General features: G+C 35.8%; 2 protein-coding genes across 6 annotated transcripts in view; one reads left to right on the forward strand and one right to left on the reverse strand.

The window, feature by feature from the left end:
• Window positions 1-13,193, reverse strand: part of LOC119067880 (protein RUFY3) — an 18,230-nt gene extending 5,037 nt beyond the window's left edge. Inside the window, exons 1-3 of one of the 5 annotated variants that reach the window (XM_037171151.1) lie at window positions 4,096-4,362; window positions 3,661-3,946; window positions 149-327 (exon numbers count right to left, since the gene is read on the reverse strand). In XM_037171151.1, coding sequence (XP_037027046.1) covers window positions 149-327; window positions 3,661-3,940 — 459 coding nt within the window. In that variant the 5' untranslated portion in view covers window positions 3,941-3,946; window positions 4,096-4,362. Of the gene's footprint in view, window positions 1-148; window positions 328-3,660; window positions 3,947-4,095; window positions 4,368-4,716; window positions 5,024-12,879 lie in introns of those variants that run through there. The other 4 variants (XM_037171152.1, XM_037171155.1, XM_037171153.1 and 1 more) reach the window with 4 other exon arrangements.
• Window positions 794-3,003, forward strand: LOC119067885. The gene is made up of 5 exons (XM_037171166.1): window positions 794-1,093; window positions 1,154-1,317; window positions 1,386-2,446; window positions 2,506-2,634; window positions 2,696-3,003. Exons 1-5 carry the CDS (start codon window positions 830-832, stop codon window positions 2,737-2,739), a joined length of 1,662 nt encoding a protein of 553 aa, XP_037027061.1. The 5' UTR covers window positions 794-829; the 3' UTR covers window positions 2,740-3,003.
• Window positions 13,194-15,325: the final 2,132 nt, after the last annotated feature.

A 15,325-nucleotide genomic window follows, 5' to 3' on the forward strand; every position in this document is an offset into this window, starting at 1 on the left:
CGAATGATAGAAAAAAAAATATTTTCATGTGACTTTCCATGGAAATTTTCTAAATGTTATTACTGGACTATTATAACTTCCAAACTGTATCCTTTATGTGAACACATCATGCAATTCTGTACCAGACAATGCGACAAAATGTTCCTACCTTTTTCGGTTTAAGACCGTGCCGCAAGACATGTTCTAACACAATAAAAAAATGCTGCAATGGAAGATGATCACTATCTAACATTCGACCAAATCGTAATGACTGTTCCAGTAATTCTTTAACGACCAATTTGCATATATTCACTAGATTACTTCGTTCTATAGCGGCTGGATCACGCGCTGTAAATTTTATTATGAGTCTTAATTCTATGGCGATTAATTCGTTGAACACTAAACAGTTTTCACGCCGTAAGTGCGCTGAAAATTTAAAGTGGAAGATGTGAAACGTTTAATTAACGCAGCGTTGAAGTACCCCCCCATTCACGATACGATAATTTCCAAACGTTGAAGCGTTAACCTGTTACAGACGGCTGTCATCTGCTACCGACAACGACGGAAATAATAAACGGCAATGTCTGACTGATGAGGCCTTTTATAATAGCAAAAAGCATGTTCAAAACAAATGAAGTAAAAGATTTCTGATTTCCGTCTGTTACAGTTTAAAAGTTAATTTTGCGTTCAATAGTAAAATCAAATTTTGCGGCACACTTACGGCGTGAACAACGCACTGCAAGCCTGATTTGCAATGCGTTGTCGTGAATTGATATTATTTAACATAGTCGACAATTACAAAAAATGAAAGTTCTTTAACATCGATTAATGTATTTACACAACACAAACAATGATTTATTTTGTAAAGTTTTTGATAATTTATTTACTATGTGCGAATGTGTGTAAGGGTACGGAAGACTTCGATGACTACGATAGTGAAGATTATGCGAGTAGTGATCGCAACATTTTATTAAGCTCCCGACAAATCAATTCTCAACAAATATTCATTCCGGAACACTTCATCGGATCGAATTTGATGGGCAGCGGAACATTTGCGAAGCAATGCTTTTCGGTTGAAGACGTTGCATTGCTAGCAACTAGGAGTAAATTTGAGGTATTGTGCTTTTGTGCATGAATTTTGTAGTTCCTATCAAATATCTGACGTAAAATTTAGGCATTGATACCGAATGTGTCGACATTAGAACTACATTTAGAAGATGACAAGTCCGTTGAAGATATGCTAGAATATTTTTACGGATTCAATCAGTTGTTGAACATAATTGAAAAGGAAGATCTGAAGTTCTTCTCTCAGCTAGCGTTTTACGATGTCGTTGGAGGGTGAGTACCTAGCCCAATATGCTTTCATCATGATCATGGTCAATCGATTTGTCGATGTTCGGTTTCAGTTATTTTAATTACTTCTACTGGCCCTTGGTAAAATATTCATTTTATGCTGGAATGTTGACATACAACAGTACCATTAGCGTTTACAGTTTTCATAAACATTGTAAAGAAACGTTGAACACAATCGGGAATGGTTGGCGCCAGTCCAAAGACTTTTCTCGAACGAATTTTAAAATCGAACCGATCAACTCATCGGCTAAAGTTAATAAAGAAACCGAATCGATAATCCCTCCCGATGGTCGGGATAATGCTTGCGAAAAGTTACTGATGGCATCCGATGAAGATGCTACGTATCGGTTTGAAACTGATTTGATTGTAGCACTACCGCAAATTGAGGCTGACGATGGGAATGGCATTTTAAATGTCCGCCTGCCATTCAAACGAAAACAGAACTTTAATTTCAACTCAAAGGCTTCGGCTTTTGTTTTATTCAAATACTACGTGACTGTGTGCAAATGTCATGATTTCCGGAAACAATCCTCAGAACGATTCGATATTCGCTTTCTAAAATTGGTAAAAGAGAAGTTTTTACCGCTGTTACAACGGGATACTTTCTATCCGGGATTCGGTGCTATTCTAAGAATATCGGAAAGTTTGAATCATCGATCTATTGTGTCGCGAAATATTGAAAATGGTCTGAATGGTTCATTCAAAAAATCGGAAGGGAATCGAACTGTTGACAACTTAGACGATAGTAGAAACGGTGCCGAAGAAGACGTTCATATAAGCCAACAAAATGAATCGTCCTTCTTCGAACAAGTTGTTCATTTTGTCAATTTGGACGACGTGGACGAAACAAAGAAAATCGAAATAATTTTCTTCATAGCAGTAGCTACAGTACTATCATTGGCATTTCTAATTCTTTGCTGCTGTTTAATAATGAAAAGCAAAAACAGGTCAAAGGAAAGTCGATCGGAAGTGAAGAAAAGCGGCGGTTCGACATCACTTTTCCATAGATTCAGGAAAAATAACAAGAAGAAGATAGATAAAAGCGCCACTTCCGATTCAAACATTGGTCCTCGGAGCTCGTCTATTTTAGTCGGAAACGATTTCGACGACACAGGTAACGATTTCAACATCATGCGTCTCACACTATCATTCTAAAAACTGTATGTTATTTAGAATCCAGAGTCTCAACGCAGACGAAGTCCAGCGGCCTGTCGTTGAAAGATTTGATTCATGCTGAAATTAGCAAAAGGCCAACGAGACCCAGCAAGCAGCAAATAAAAGCTTTGAGCAGAAATTCCAAAAGTACAAAATAATAATTGTGTAGGACGTGAACACTGCTGAATGTAATAAATATTTTTCACAGAACTAACAAGCGCACAAATGACTGATCTGCTGGAACATTCTTGAAAGTGTTTTCTCACTTTGAAACGACATATATGTAGCCGGTCAAAGTGATTCAACTACAATCAAGTGAATTGACATAGTTATGCCGAGACTCTAGCACCATTTGCCTACATTTTCACCTGATTTGCATATTTACCTTACAAATAGTAACATTCAACAAACGTACTTAGAAACAACATTTTGCTAAAATATTAAAATGGCATGCGAATAGAATGTTTCTCATTTTGACAGGAAATAAATTGAAGGAACCAATTTTGTGTAACATCATCATCACCGGCAATTTTTAGTTATGTTTGTGAAATTTCGTCACTATTTTTTTGAGATGTGAGGCGAAAATATCTCCTCAGTTGCTTAAAAGCTAGATGCGAACAATTGTATATACATCTTACTTAGGCCTAGAGTCAGTCATACTATGAATTCGGGCGATTTCCGTACGCCTCTTTGGATTTTTGTATGAAAGTTTTAATTTTTGGGCCTTTTACAAATGAGTTGTATGTTTTGTATGTAGCTTTTTAGAGCTAGTATCGCTTCAATTTTACGAGTCACAATAGAGTACAAATGTACCTATTTTTGCCCTCATTTCAGTGGTAACTGTTATCTACATAAATAGGGACGAAAATTTGAAGAGTTGAATTTTCCTTGAAGCACTTCGTATTGATGGTAAGAAATGTAAATTCGAATCGTCGCCAAACTATGACTAAATGTTTGGACGTATGCATAATGATCCTAAAAATTGTAACTTGAAATGTACCAGCGTGATGAATGTATGGGAAAATGACAAAGGACGAAAGGACACCCAAAATTTCTTCTTTGATAAAACGTAAAACTAACACAACGAAAAAAAATCACTTTCCAAAATGTTGGAAAGACACTGAAAAACACTCTACTGTTATGGTCAAAACCAAACAATAAAAAGGCACCTACAATAATTAACCCATTCACGATCGTTCTTCTGTTCGTAATTATCATTCGAATTGGAAATACCATAATTAGCGACCGTTCCCAGTTCGTCATTACGATTGTTTGCCGAATCTTGAATTTCCAGATCTTGTAGCTCTTTCAGGCATAACCATTCACCGTCAACCGACACACGGAAATTGCACAGATAAATGGTATCCTGTGCGCCAGCCACTTCCTCGACGTTACCATGAGGATTGACTTTCGGTAGCTGGACCGTATTTGGCTTATTCGACAATGAGCGCATTTTGACCTTAATATGGTAATCGGTTCTTTAGTTTAGGATTCGTTATGCAAAGCTTTTAATTTAACATTTTGTATTGATATTGTGACGCTGTCCAACGCAATAATAATTGTTGGTTATGCGAAGGTAACGTCACAATAAGTTACCGATTTCATTACCTGAATGAAGGTGATCGAATTTTTCTCTTTGTTTTAAAAGAAAACTCCAGATTCGAGTTGGTATTTTGGCTATTTTCTCTAGTCGTTTTTCATACGTAGTTGTAATTTTCGCTACTTTTAGTCAATTTACTGTAACAAACCCGATCCCGATTTTAGTTGAACTAATGATTTCCTTTATGTTTGCAAATTGCGTGTTTATAGCGACATTTGATGAGATTATTGATTTTTCTTCGGCTTGAAAGTTATTTTAGAGGGGAAGTTTTAGTCACGCGTAGTGAGAGCTTGTTGGTAAATAAATATCAAAAACATATGGTTCTGTTATAGCACATTGTTTGTGTTGTTTTTCTTTTTTCGGTTCGTTATGCTATCGTGTTATTATAGTGCGTTGTACACTGGGCAGCCTATGTTTACTGTGCAAAATTTCTGCGGAATATTTAACCCACCCAGAAACACTAAATTGTGGGTGATGCATCAAATACTTATCAATAAAACCAGCGGCTCTTTCCGACACTATTATATTAGGAAAGAATTATTTACTCTCCATAGTTTTCATAATATAGTCACCAATAGGTAACACGAAATTGATGTACCAAAATAAAGTTAATTTTTGTTCAAACTTACCAGTTGCTTTCGTTTTTGAAACATTCGACGGAGAATTACTTGTAGCACCGGGTTACAGTCTGTGATGAAGCACTATCCGATCTTTTGAACGTGTCCCGGAAACTTTTTAATGATGACTGTGGCGACGGGCTCACATCGTCCTCACTTTCACTACGCACAAACAGATCAAACATTTTTCACTCATTCCACTGCTTATTTAAACACAGCACAAGAAAAATGTTGAACCACAGATTACGAAAGATAAATCTTTTTTTTATGGACAATGTTTGGATACAAAACCACTTTTTTTTTAACATATAAGTGACATTTGCTTGACTTTTGAGACACATCCAGTTTACATCGAAAATGGAATCGTTCACAATGGCATCAATTTTACGAAAATTGTATGTGAAGGGGGTAAAACAATTATTTTTGTTTTGACGGTTGTCGATACAATATTTTTAACCAATGACAGGCAGCCAATATACGAATTTTTCCTAAATAACCAATGAATATAAACTCCCCAGGTACTATACAGGTTTCTTCCATCGTAAGGGAAAAACGAATTTGACGGGCCGAAAACAACCGACCGTCATCCACAGAAGCAAACATAACCGCAACTTAAACAAATTTTTTCGTTAAAACTTCAAAGTGAGGTTGTTTGGCTTCTCTTGGATGACGATTGACGTTTTGAACGGCCTTGGAAGAAACCTATAGGAGAATGTAGTTTAGAAACTAAGGGTAAAATCTATTACAATTTAGCACTTTTCTTATAAAAAGACTGCTCTCAATGAAATATTTTTTCATGAACAAACTTCACTGTTGTGACATTTCATGGAATGAACCAATGTGAAGTTGTTACACAAAAAATAGTACAGTGAGAATGAAGTACTATAAAAAAATGTTGCGCCTCTACAGGCCAACCGACTAGGCGAATGGACTTATGTCACCGGCTGTCTCGGAGGACATAGCAATTTTAAAAAAGAATTCAAACTCACTCATTTTCATATTATTTTGACCAAAATAATGAGTGCGTTCAAGCTAAATCGACCGATTTTGAAGAATCGGCTATACCTGGTTTGTACATTCATTCCTAATAATGTCATAGAATCTAGCTTTGCTATAACTATGGTGTTTTTGTCTCGTGATTGACTTATTGGGTAAAAATAATGAAATACACTCCTGCCTAAATACCAGCCGTTCATTGTCTTTATTTTGTTCGTCAAACTAATCAACAATGCACTAGCCAAAGTTCTGGAACCAAGTTAAAGCAGACACGAAAGGCGGTTGACACCAAATTTTATAAAAAAGTATATGGAGTAACTCTAATCTTGAAGAAAATTTCCAAGATTCAGAAATTTGTTTTTGTTAAGTTCATTTTACATAAAAACTTCCACCGCTTGACGCTATTGTTTCAACCGCCTTCGTCGATCAGTCAACGCTGTTTCTTCAGAAACATTTGAACTAATAGCGGAATAAGAAATCAAGATAAATAATGCATTCGAGAGTAAGCATTGCATGCTCGCAAACCCTTAGTTGGATACTTCCTTTCCGAAATGATAACTATTGGTTTTCACCGTCATATTGTTCATAATCGACTCTTTCATTGCTGAAGTGAAACTATAACGTATAGCACTAAATAAACTATTCTCCATAAGCGCGTTATAACACCCCATCCCACCCTCAATCTCCAATCCATCAGATCAAAATAGATAATAAATTGGGAAAACCTTACGGTTCTACAATGACTTTTATAATTGTTTTGTAATACATAACCCACACTTTGACGTTTCAACCTAATAAAAGAATAGACATGATATTGATTGCGTTTTCACCACTTGTCAGCAAATTTCTGCTTTAAGCTTAATGATGCGCTTAGTAGTTTTCAGTAAAAACTTCAAGAACAACTTGAACTATGAAAAAGGGTGGTGCGCTTTTAGTTTTCAAGGATAAACTATACTCGTCCATCCTATTGCGTCTAACATAGTGCTGAAATTTTACTTAACAGTGTCAGTCACTTGCGTAAAATATTTAATACCACGATTGTCCTATACCACCCATTGTAAGCTGCAGCTTGAAAAGAAACTGATAGAAAGTAGTTAAAGAAAAAATAGTTTGTTAAAAAATAAATGACTTCATTTTTTCTACACTCTTCCTAACGTGACATCCGAAAAATAAGTTGCCTCTTTCTATCTAACGTTATATTACGAAACTGGACTTACTCTTCGATAAAACTCTGACTACCGTCATTATTCAACCGCACGAAAAGAGTACAGAAAGTCCATACATTTCTCAAAATTTCATTTCTCGTCTGATTGTAACTTAGCTTTAACCAATAAACGATAACTTATCTTAGAAATTTCCTAACCTTTATCAATGTAATACCATATTTAGTGTTGAAAGAAATATTATTCAATAAGCGCTACAAATGTTTTGACAAGTCGTTTTTTCGGTAAGGTTGATGGGATTGGCGCACATCATCCCGAAGTTCCGGATCATAGCCTAACTGAGGCTACAAGTTAAATAAAGTGTGAAATCGACTTGTCCTATTCACAGCCATAATTCTGAATATCTCTTCGTGCCTTATTTAATCTTTTTAGCATCAGTGCTTGCTAGTATTTTTTGGGAATTTTTTCTCGGATAAAAACTGAACACCCGAATGACAATTTGTATCAGTTTCTTGTCGTAGATCAAAAACCAGCTTAGGAAGTAAGATTTGATTGAGAATTTAATCGTTTGCTGCTACAGTTTACTTTTATTCGTGGATAAAGTGTTCAGTTTCGTATACAAAAAAATATTATTGCGAACAGCGAAAATTGAGGTAAGGCAATTAACTTAGTGTTTCTTTTGGGCGATGCGATGCCATTGGCATTTCTATAAATTGGTGTTAAGCTTAATCTTACTGTATTTAGTATACATTTCGTCTTAAAATTACTTCACAGAAATGCTGCAGATTACCAATTTAAAACAGGGGTTTGTTTTCTAAATAAAATACTTTCAGTAAATTCCGACAAAATTCTGAAATAAAATCAAAAAAAATTCACATTGATAGATATACATGTGTCTAAAAAAAAACTTACAGGGACGTCATGAAGATTTAGACCATGGGCAATAATTATTCAGCTGTTTTTCCTCTGGTCCACTCATGACAACAAAACTGCTAATACATTCTTATACAGCGTACGTGTAACTATTTTACTACGATATGAGGCTTGTTTCCACCTAAACAAAAAACCACTACGTTTAGCTCAAACCACGCCTCTTATTGTTTCATAGCCGGGACAAAACGTGAGAACTAAAGACGGATAAAAGATTAAGAGCTCTGTTTAGTATGTTTATTACGTAGGTGGAGGACGGGTGGTTCATATGTCCAATGCACGTGGGGCAACTTGGTAAAAATTAAAATCAAAGCACACCGCTGACCCGTAGAGATGGTGAAGCGCGCTGCGAAAGGAAAATAGAGAGCAAAATTCTTAAATATATCACTTTCTCCTGAGAGGGAATTGATTTTTTTTTGCAGTTCACTTGTTTCATCATACTTTTCACCCAAAATTGTAGATTCTGAAGTGCACTTAACGGGCGGTCAATCTAAGTTCAATTTTACCTGACAGTCTCTCTGTAATTGACTAAAGCTGTATAAAGACAATTCAGATTTATTTATAAAGTGAAAAAAATGACTTCTTCATCGACACAGCGGACCGTAAAAACACTCATGGTCGTAACTATATTGACGTCTCTTCTAAGAAAATCCACCTTATATATTATAAATATCTTTGCACCTACACCCTAAGCCAACAAACATTGTGAATCCACGTTCAATGGATGTAAACTAATGTCAATACATATACATGCATAAAGCATTTTGTTTTGTGCGGTATCAATAATACAATATGAAGTTTCAGTAAGTGTAATTTGTTTTGAGTGGTGTGCAACTTCAAATTGTATACGTCGTTTTCTTTATGAATAGTTTTTAATTTCTAATAATTAGCATTGAAACCAATAGATTTTCAAACAGTTGACAACATAATGTGAATAATACTTGGAACTAATCAAGTAAAAAGCTTAATTAATTTTTTCAATTATATTTTGTACTTTTGGAATTTCTGCTCAAAGCTTTTATTTGCTGCTTGCTGGGTCCGTTGGCCTTTTGCTAATTTCAGCATGAATCAAAATCTTTCAACGACAGGCCGCTGGCACTTCGTCTGCGTTGAGCCTCTGGATTCTAAATAACATACAGTTTTTAGAATGATAGTGTGAGACGCATGATGTTGAAATCGTTACCTGTGTCGTCGAAATCGTTTCGACTAAAAATAGACGAGCTCCGAGGACCAATGTTTGAATCGAAGTGCGACAGGGAAGGAGATATTTTAGCCCTGTCGGCCAACAGTATCATTAAAAAGTTTCCGGACACGTTCAAAGATCGGATAGTGTCTTCATCACAGACTGTAACCGGTGCTACAAGTAATTCTCCGTCGAAATGTTTCAAAACGAAAGCACTGGTAAGTTTGAACAAAAATTAACTTTATTTTGGTACATCAATTTCGTGTTACTATTGGTGACTATATTGAAAACTATGGAGAGTAATAATTCTTCCTAATATAATGAGTGTCGGAAAGAGCCGCTGGTTTTATTGATAGTATTTGACTCATCACCCACAATTTAGTGTTTCTGGGTGGGTTACAATATTCGCCAGAAAATTTTGCACAGTAAACATAGGCTGCCCAGTGTACAAGCGCCAAGTATAACAGATAGCATAAACGAAAAAAAAAAAACACAACAATGTGCCTATACAGCAGAACCCATATGTTTTTGATATTTATTTACAACAAGCTCTCATACGCGTGACTAAAACTTCCCTCTAAAATAACTTTCAAGCCGAAGAAAAATCAATAATCTCAATCAAATGTCGCTATAAACGCAATTGCAAACATAAAGCGAAATCATTAGTTAACGTAAAATCGGGATCCGGGTTTGTTACAGTAAATTGACTAAAAGTAGCGAAAATTACAATACGTATGAAAAACGACTAAGAGAAAATAGCCAAAATACCAACTCGAATTGGAGTTTTTTTTAAAACAAAGAGAAAATTCGATCACTTCATTCAGGTAATGAAATCGGTAAACTTATTGTGAACGTTACTTCGCCATAACCAACCATTATTTTGCGTTGGACAGCGTCACAATATCAATACAAATGTTAATTAAAAGTTTGCATAATCGAATCCTAAACTAAAAGAACCGATTACCATATTAAGGTCAAAAATGCAGCTCATTGTCGATAAGCCATACGGTCCGCTACCGAAAGTCATCCCTCGAGGTAACGTCGAGGAAGTGGGCTGGGCACAGGATACATTTATCTGTTGCAATTTCGCGTGTGTCGGTTGACGGTGAATGGTTATGCCTGAAAGAGTCTACAAGATTGGAAATTCAAGATTCGGCAACAATCGTAATGACGAACTGGGAACGGTCGCTAATTATGGTATTTCCAATTGCGAATGATAATTACGAACAGAAGAACGATCGTGAATCGGGTTAATTATTGTAGGTGCCTTTTTATTGTTGGGTTTTGACCATAACAGTAGAGTTTTTTCGTGTCTTTCCAACATTTTGGAAAGTGATTTTTTTTCGTTGTGTTGTTTTACGTCTTTATCAAAGAAAGAAATTTTGGGTGTCTTTCGTCTTTGTCATTTCCATACATTCATCACGCTGGTACATTTAAGTTACAATTTTTAGGATCATTATGCATACGTCCAAACATTTAGTCATAGTTTGGGACGATTCGAATTTACATTTTCTTACATCAATAAGAGTGCTTCAAGGAATATTCAACCTCTTCAAATTTGTCCCTATTATGTAGATAACAGTTCACTGAAATGAGGGCAAATGGTACATTGTACTCTATTGTGACTCGTAAAATTGAAGCGATACTAGCTCTAAAAAGAATCATACAAACATACAACTCATTTGTAAAAGGCCCAAATTAAAACTTTCATACAAAAATCCAAAGAGGCGTACGGAATCGCCCGAATTCATAGTATGACTGACTCTAGGCCTAAGTAAGTATGTATACAATTTTTCGGATCTAGCTTTAAGCAATGAGGAGATATTTCGCGCTCACATCTCAAAAAAATAGTGGACGAAATTTCACAAACATAACTAAAATTGCCGGTGATGATGATGTTACACAAAATTGGTTCCTTCAATTTATTTCCTGTCAAAATGAGAAAATTCTATTCGCATGCCATTTTAATATTTTAGCAAATGTTGTTTCTAAGTACGTTTGTTGAATGTTACTATTTGTAAGGTAAATATGCAATCAGGTGAAAATGTAAGGCAAATGGTGCTAGAGTCTCGGCATAACTATGTCAATTCACTTGATTGTAGTTGAATCACTTTGACCGGCTACATATATGTCGTTTCAAAGTGAGAAAACACTTTCAAGAATGTTCCAGCAGATCAGTCATTTGTGCGCTTGTTTAGTTTCTGTGAAAAATATTTATTACATTCAGCAGTGTTCACGTCCTACACAATTATTATTTTGTACTTTTGAGATTTCTGCTCAAAGCTTTTATTTGCTGCTTGCTGGTCTCGTTGGCCTTTTGCTAATTTCAGCATGAATCAAAATCTTTCAACGACAGGCCGCTGGACTTCGTCTGCGTTGAGACTCTGGATTCTAAATAACATACAGTTTTTAGAATGATAGTGTGAGACGCATGATGTTGAAATCGTTACCTGTGTCGTCGAAATCGTTTCCGACTAAAATAGACGAGCTCGAGGACAATGTTTGAATCGGAAGTGGCGCTTTTACTATTTTTTCTTGCGCACTTCGATTCAAACATTGGTCCTCGGAGCTCGTCTATTTTAGTCAAACGATTTCGACGACACAGGTAACGATTTCAACATCATGCGTCTCACACTATCATTCTAAAAACTGTATGTTATTTAGAATCCAGAGTGCTCAACGCAGACGAAGCCAGCGGCCTGTCGTTGAAAGATTTGATTCATGCTGAAATTAGCAAAAGGCCAACGGACCAGCAAGCAAGCAAATAAAAGCTTTGAGCAGAAATTCCAAAAGTACAAAATAATAATTGCTCGTGNCAAAACCAAAACAATAAAAAGGCACCTACAATAATTAACCCATTCACGATCGTTCTTCTGTTCGTAATTATCATTCGAATTGGAAATACCATAATTAGCGACCGTTCCCAGTTCGTCATTACGATTGTTTGCCGAATCTTGAATTTCCAGATCTTGTAGCTCTTTCAGGCATAACCATTCACCGTCAACCGACACACGGAAATTGCACAGATAAATGGTATCCTGTGCGCCAGCCACTTCCTCGACGTTACCATGAGGATTGACTTTCCGGTAGCTTGGACCGTATTTGGCTTATTCGACAATGAGCGCATTTTGACCTTAATATGGTAATCGGTTCTTTAGTTTAGGATTCGTTATGCAAAGCTTTTAATTTAACATTTTGTATTGATATTGTGACGCTGTCCAACGCAATAATAATTGTTGGTTATGCGAAGGTAACGTCACAATAAGTTACCGATTTCATTACCTGAATGAAGGTGATCGAATTTTTCTCTTTGTTTTAAAAGAAAACTCCAGATTCGAGTTGGTATTTTGGCTATTTTCTCTAGTCGTTTTTCATACGTAGTTGTAATTTTCGCTACTTTTAGTCAATTTACTGTAACAAACCCGATCCCGATTTTAGTTGAACTAATGATTTCCTTTATGTTTGCAAATTGCGTGTTTATAGCGACATTTGATGAGATTATTGATTTTTCTTCGGCTTGAAAGTTATTTTAGAGGGGAAGTTTTAGTCACGCGTAGTGAGAGCTTGTTGGTAAATAAATATCAAAAACATATGGGTTCTGTTATAGCACATTGTTTGTGTTGTTTTTCTTTTTCGGTTCGTTATGCTATCGTGTTATTATAGTGCGTTGTACACTGGGCAGCCTATGTTTACTGTGCAAAATTTCTGCGGAATATTTAACCCACCCAGAAACACTAAATTGTGGGTGATGCATCAAATACTTATCAATAAAACCAGCGGCTCTTTCCGACACTATTATATTAGGAAAGAATTATTTACTCTCCATAGTTTTCATAATATAGTCACCAATAGGTAACACGAAATTGATGTACCAAAATAAAGTTAATTTTTGTTCAAACTTACCAGTTGCTTTCGTTTTTGAAACATTCGACGGAGAATTACTTGTAGCACCGGTTACAGTCTGTGATGAAGCACTATCCGATCTTTTGAACGTGTCCCGGAAACTTTTTAATGATGACTGTGGCGACGGGCTCACATCGTCCTCACTTTCACTACGCACAAACAGATCAAACAATTTTTCACTCATTCCACTGCTTATTTAAACACAGCACAAGAAAAATGTTGAACCACAGATTACGAAAGATAAATCTTTTTTTTATGGACAATGTTTGGATACAAAACCACTTTTTTTTTAACATATAAGTGACATTTGCTTGACTTTTGAGACACATCCAGTTTACATCGAAAATGGAATCGTTCACAATGGCATCAATTTTACGAAAATTGTATGTGAAGGGGTAAAACAATTATTTTTTGTTTTGACGGTTGTCGATACAATATTTTTAACCAATGACAGGCAGCCAATATACGAATTTTTCCTAATAACCAATGAATATAAACTCCCCAGGTACTATACAGGTTTCTTCCATCGTAAGGGAAAAACGAATTTTGACGGGCCGAAAACAACCGACCGTCATCCACAGAAGCAAACATAACCGCAACTTAAACAAATTTTTTCGTTAAAACTTCAAAGTGAGGTTGTGTTGGCTTCTCTGTGGATGACGATTGACGTTTTGAACGGCCTTGGAAGAAACCTATAGGAGAATGTAGTTTAGAAACTAAGGGTAAAATCTATTACAATTTAGCACTTTTCTTATAAAAAGACTGCTCTCAATGAAATATTTTTTCATGAACAAACTTCACTGTTGTGACATTTCATGGGAATGAACCAATGTGAAGTTGTTACACAAAAAATAGTACAGTGAGAATGAAGTACTATAAAAAAATGTTGCGCCTCTACAGGCCAACCGACTAGGCGAATGGACTTATGTCACCGCTGTCTCGGAGGACATAGCAATTTTAAAAAAGAATTCAAACTCACTCATTTTCATATTATTTTGACCAAAATAATGAGTGCGTTCAAGCTAAATCGACCGATTTTGAAGAATCGGCTATACCTGGTTTGTACATTCATTCCTAATAATGTCATAAATGTCTTAGCTTTGTCTATATATATGGTGTTTTTGCTCGTGGATTGACTTTGATTGGGTAAAAATATGAAATACGAGCTCCTGCCTTAATACCAGCCGTTCATTGTCTTTTCTTTTGTTCGTCAAACTATCAGATGCTGAACTAGCTCAAAGTTCTGAGAACAGGTTAAGGCAAACACGAAGGCGGTTGACACCAAATTTTATAAACAGATAGTGGGAGAAATCAACTTGAAGAAAATATTTTTCTCGAAGATTCAGAATTTTGTTTTTGTTAAGTTCCATTTTACATAAAAACTTCGCAGCCGTTGACGCTATTGTGTGTCACCGCCTTCGTGATCAGCTCAACCTGTTCTTTCAGAACATTGAACTAGATAGCGAATAGAAATCCAAGGTATAATTATTCGAGAGGTAGTGCCATTCAGACACGCTGCTCTGCAAACCTTAGTTGGATACTTCTTCCGAAATGATTAACTATTTGTGTTTCACCGTATTATTGTTCATAATCGGATCTCCTTTCATTTCTGGAAGTGAAACTATTCGTATAGCACTAAATGACACTTTCTTCATAGTGCGCGTTATAAACCCCATCCCACCCTCAATCTCCATCCAGTCAGATTCAAAATAGGTAATAATTGGAAAATTCGGTTCTACAATGACCTTTTATAATATTTTTGTAATACAAGCCCCACACTTTGACGTTTCAACCTATAATAAGTTAATAGGACATGGATATTGTTGACGTTTTCACCACTTGTCAGCAAATTCTCTTTAGCTTAATGTGGCGCTTTTGTAGTTTTCAGTAAAAACTTCAAGAAACAACCGTATTAAGCTATGAGAACAAGGGTGGCGCTTTTGTAGTTTTCAGGGTAAACTAGTACGTCGTCCCATGCCCTATTGCGCCGTAGACATAGTAGTCTGAAATTTACTTAACAGTGTGCATCCTTGCGAAATATGATTTAATACCAGAGTTTGTCGCTATACCCCCATTGTTAAGCTGTGGCAGCTGTGAAAAGAAATGATAGAAATTATTTAAAGAAAAAATAGTTTTTAAAAGCAATAATGGACTTCATATTTTCTACACTCTTCTAACGTTGACAGTCGAAAAAAAGTTGTCTCTTTCTATCTACGTTATATACGAGAACTGGACTTAGCTTCTTTCGATAAAACACTCTGGACTATCCGTCATTATTTCACCGCTAGCGAAAAGAGTGACAGAAAGTCCATACATTTTCTTTCAAAATTTCATTTCTCGTCTGATTGTAACTTAGCTTTAGCCAATAAACGATAACTTATCTTAGAAATGTCGCTAACTTTGATCAATTTATTCCATATTTTAGTGTTGAAAGAATATTATTCAA

Source organism: Bradysia coprophila, assembly GCF_014529535.1.
Source record: "Bradysia coprophila strain Holo2 chromosome X unlocalized genomic scaffold, BU_Bcop_v1 contig_130, whole genome shotgun sequence".
Taxonomy (NCBI): domain Eukaryota; kingdom Metazoa; phylum Arthropoda; class Insecta; order Diptera; family Sciaridae; genus Bradysia; species Bradysia coprophila.

Excerpts from the sequence above, each read along its gene's own strand:
- LOC119067885 (XM_037171166.1), top strand. The coding sequence starts at position 830 with ATGATTTATTTTGTAAAGTTTTTGATAATTTATTTACTATGTGCGAAT. Across the intron at positions 1,094-1,153 it reads CAACTAGGAGTAAATTTGAG|GCATTGATACCGAATGTGTC; the intron begins GTATTGTGCTTT and ends CGTAAAATTTAG. Across the intron at positions 2,635-2,695 it reads TTTGAGCAGAAATTCCAAAA|AACTAACAAGCGCACAAATG; the intron begins GTACAAAATAAT and ends TATTTTTCACAG.